Here is a 2977-nt window from a genome sequence, read left to right as displayed (position 1 = left end):
CTGTTGGCTCACCTGCTGCTGCGGCAAAGCCTCGAGCGAAGGTCAGGTGTCGTCTTTGTGAAGGACGGCACAACGTTTCTGTCACAGCAAAGTGTGTTCGTCAGCGTGAGGGGAAAGGGTGGTGGAAGAAGAGAGCGGAATTTCAAACCAGTGACAGATGCACAGGTGTTTGTATGGCTCAGGTACTCGAGAGACTGGAGAAACCTTGTGAGTGGGAAGAACTGTTTTTCTGTGTGGCAGAGGAGATTGAGCTGTGTTTTGGAGGGATGAGAAGGAATGTGATAAGGGTCTAGTGAAGAGGTGCAGTCTGCTGCTGAAGATAAGGAGAGCAACTTGGGGAATAAAGAGATTGTGCTCTAATCTCAAGCATGTCACTAGTCTTCCTGCATAACTTTGTCTACACCACTTAACCTCTCTGTGCCTCAGTTTCCTCCTCTGTAAAATGGGTGTAACACCCATCTTTTTAAAGTACTTCGAGATCCATGCATGAAATAAACCTGCCGAGTATTTTTTGTTTATTGTATTTTTTTCATCTCTAATTTCTACACTCCTAGACTTCAGCGGGATGGTATTACCCCTGCCTACTGAATTTGATTAAACCAATCTGCTTCCTACTTTCTACAGTTTTAGAACAAACTGTTACTGACCTAAAATCATGGCATGTCAAAGACTGGCACAGAGGAAGGTAACTGTAGAAAGTGCTATTTTTTGGCCTCCTCATTCCTCCAAATCTGGCCGTGACCACATGAACGCAGTTGTCTTTGTGCTGCCGATAAGCCATCTGCCGAAGTGGCCTTATAGTTTCAGCGAGTCTGCTCCAGAAGTGGCTTATGTCCATCATAACTTACCTCTGTGTATCCTCACTCTTGGAGATGGGCACTTTTGCCACGTGAAACTAGGAGTGTAGATATTTGGAGGCAAACATCTGGTTACTGGTAAGTAACCTTCATTTTTTTTCTTCCTGTCTTCATTTGTCTTCTATGCTTTGAAACCACCATTGACCTTATTTACGCTCACCCATAGGCTCCAACGGCTGGAAAATTCACATCATGCTTAAAATCCAACTAAATTGAGTTAAACTAGCCAGGCAAGATTTTGAAAATATTTCTGCACTGCAGTTCTGTGTGTGTGAATGTATATATATCGCAAAGATTGACATTTCTCAATTTGCAGATGATTTGCTAAAGTAGTTCCAAAATGTGACAAGCTGTCAAAAAACATATATTTCAGAAGAGAAGTAGCTTTCCGTATGAGCACCCCTTCTAATCACAAGCTGAGGACCAATTTTTCAATAACAGAAGGTTTGGAGTTTAAGCCAGACACTTGGGGTCTCTGGTTTTAGTTATATAACCAACTTCATCTTCCATAAGTGAGATTCTTGATAAGAATGAATGAGAACAAATTTGCTTTAGAATAAATTTGTTATGCCTCTGCCTCCTATTTATCCAAGACCTCACAAATCTGGGGGCATAGTGTAACTCAGAAGCTGGTTCTTTGATCTTACTCCTGTGATCTCACTCCTTCTGCTGTCAAGGGAGGTTAAGCAAGGTGGCAGGGAAGGGAGAGCGACAGGTAGAGATAAGCCAAGGAGAATTGACCTGGAGCAGCTCTGAAGGGCTAAAGAGATCAAGAGGAAAGTCTGCTGTGCGGCTTTGGCTTATTGGGCTCTGCTCCGCAAGGCTTGGTGTAGCGGGATGAGAGGTTTAAAACGACAGTCCTTCCGAAACGCTGGCCAGGCCCTGGTCGCGTCAGACGGCAGTCCTCAGACCCCGCCTCTGTACGAAGGTGTCAGACTTTCCTTCCAGATCTTTTCTGTGTGATGAGTATCCAAGCTCTGAAAGCCTGTGAAGTTTCTAGACTGCTCAGCTGTCTCTGTTTTATGCTTTCTTTCTCTCTAAAGCAACAATCCTGCTCACAAATACTATCTGGCCGTGGACCCTGTTTCAGGCTCACTGTACGTATCGGACACCAATAGTCGACGGATATACAAAGTCAAGTCCCTCACCGGCCCGAAAGACCTGGCTGCTAACTCCGAAGTGGTAGCAGGGACGGGGGAGCAATGCCTGCCCTTCGATGAAGCCAGGTGTGGGGATGGAGGGAAGGCGGTGGACGCAACCCTAATGAGTCCTCGAGGTAAAGCAGGAAAAGAAACCCGAGAAAATGACTGCGTGAGGCGGGGCTGGATGTGGAAATAATTATCTGGCAATTAAATCACTCCTTGCTTGGTAATTTTTATTCTAGGCCTTAATTACAGTGGATTGGCAAATGTTCGTGCTTTGTTTAGTTAAAGCCAACTTTATTACCCCAACACTGAATGCTGCAGGAGGAGAACAGAACACAAATTAGCAGGGTACCACTCCCTCCAAGCAGCAAGCGTCTAAACAGGGAGACAAATTACATGTTTGAGATACTGTCTTTGAGGAGACAAACTGCTTGCCGTGGCTTTTTTCTGAGGTTTTGTTCTGCGTAGACCCTTTTTCTTCAGAGGCAGAGGAAAAATAAAAGGATTTTTGCCCTTTCCGGTTTCAAATTTTTCAGAAAATGTTTTCAAGGTGATGTAGAGATTTGGGGATGTGTTTCTTTTTAATAATTTTTCTCCCAATTGTTTAATCTTAATTATAAGGATGAAATAATCAGGTGTTTCAGACATCTTAGGGTTTTATTTCAGTGGTCAAAAATACCTAAATGATCCTAAAAGCAAATAAAAAGGAGAAGTGCTGCTGCTTTGTGTAGGTAGTAGTTTCAGTTAATCCCTGCAGTGTATTAACAGGACAGAGCTGCTCACTTGCTTTAAGTTAAGCCTTTACATAGAAATTAAGAAAGTAAGGCCGTATCTTCTCTCGCTTCCAATAGGATGAGCACTGCAACCATCTGAAGACAAAATTTTTAGTTCAGTATTTTATTTTCAGTCCAAGAAACGGACAAGACTGTGCGCCAAAGCAGAGGGGGAAAGGCCAGTGAGAAATGCCTGCCCTCC

At 43.7% G+C, this 2977-nt stretch overlaps 1 protein-coding gene across 1 annotated transcript in view; it reads left to right on the top strand.

Moving 5' to 3' along the window:
- LOC104494349 (teneurin-2-like) overlaps positions 1-2977 on the top strand; it is a gene marked incomplete at its 5' end in the record, with an annotated part of 64197 nt that overhangs the window by 58912 nt on the left and 2308 nt on the right. Inside the window, one exon of the mRNA XM_010137164.1 lies at positions 1901-2133. Coding sequence (XP_010135466.1) covers positions 1901-2133 — 233 coding nt within the window. The remainder of the gene's footprint in view (positions 1-1900; positions 2134-2977) is intronic.

The sequence above is a fragment of the Buceros rhinoceros genome, unplaced genomic scaffold (genome assembly GCF_000710305.1).
Source record: "Buceros rhinoceros silvestris isolate BGI_N320 unplaced genomic scaffold, ASM71030v1 scaffold13815, whole genome shotgun sequence".
Taxonomy (NCBI): Eukaryota; Metazoa; Chordata; class Aves; order Bucerotiformes; family Bucerotidae; genus Buceros; species Buceros rhinoceros.
Note: the sequence above shows the minus strand (reverse complement) of the source record. Positions and strands in the feature narration are given on the sequence as shown.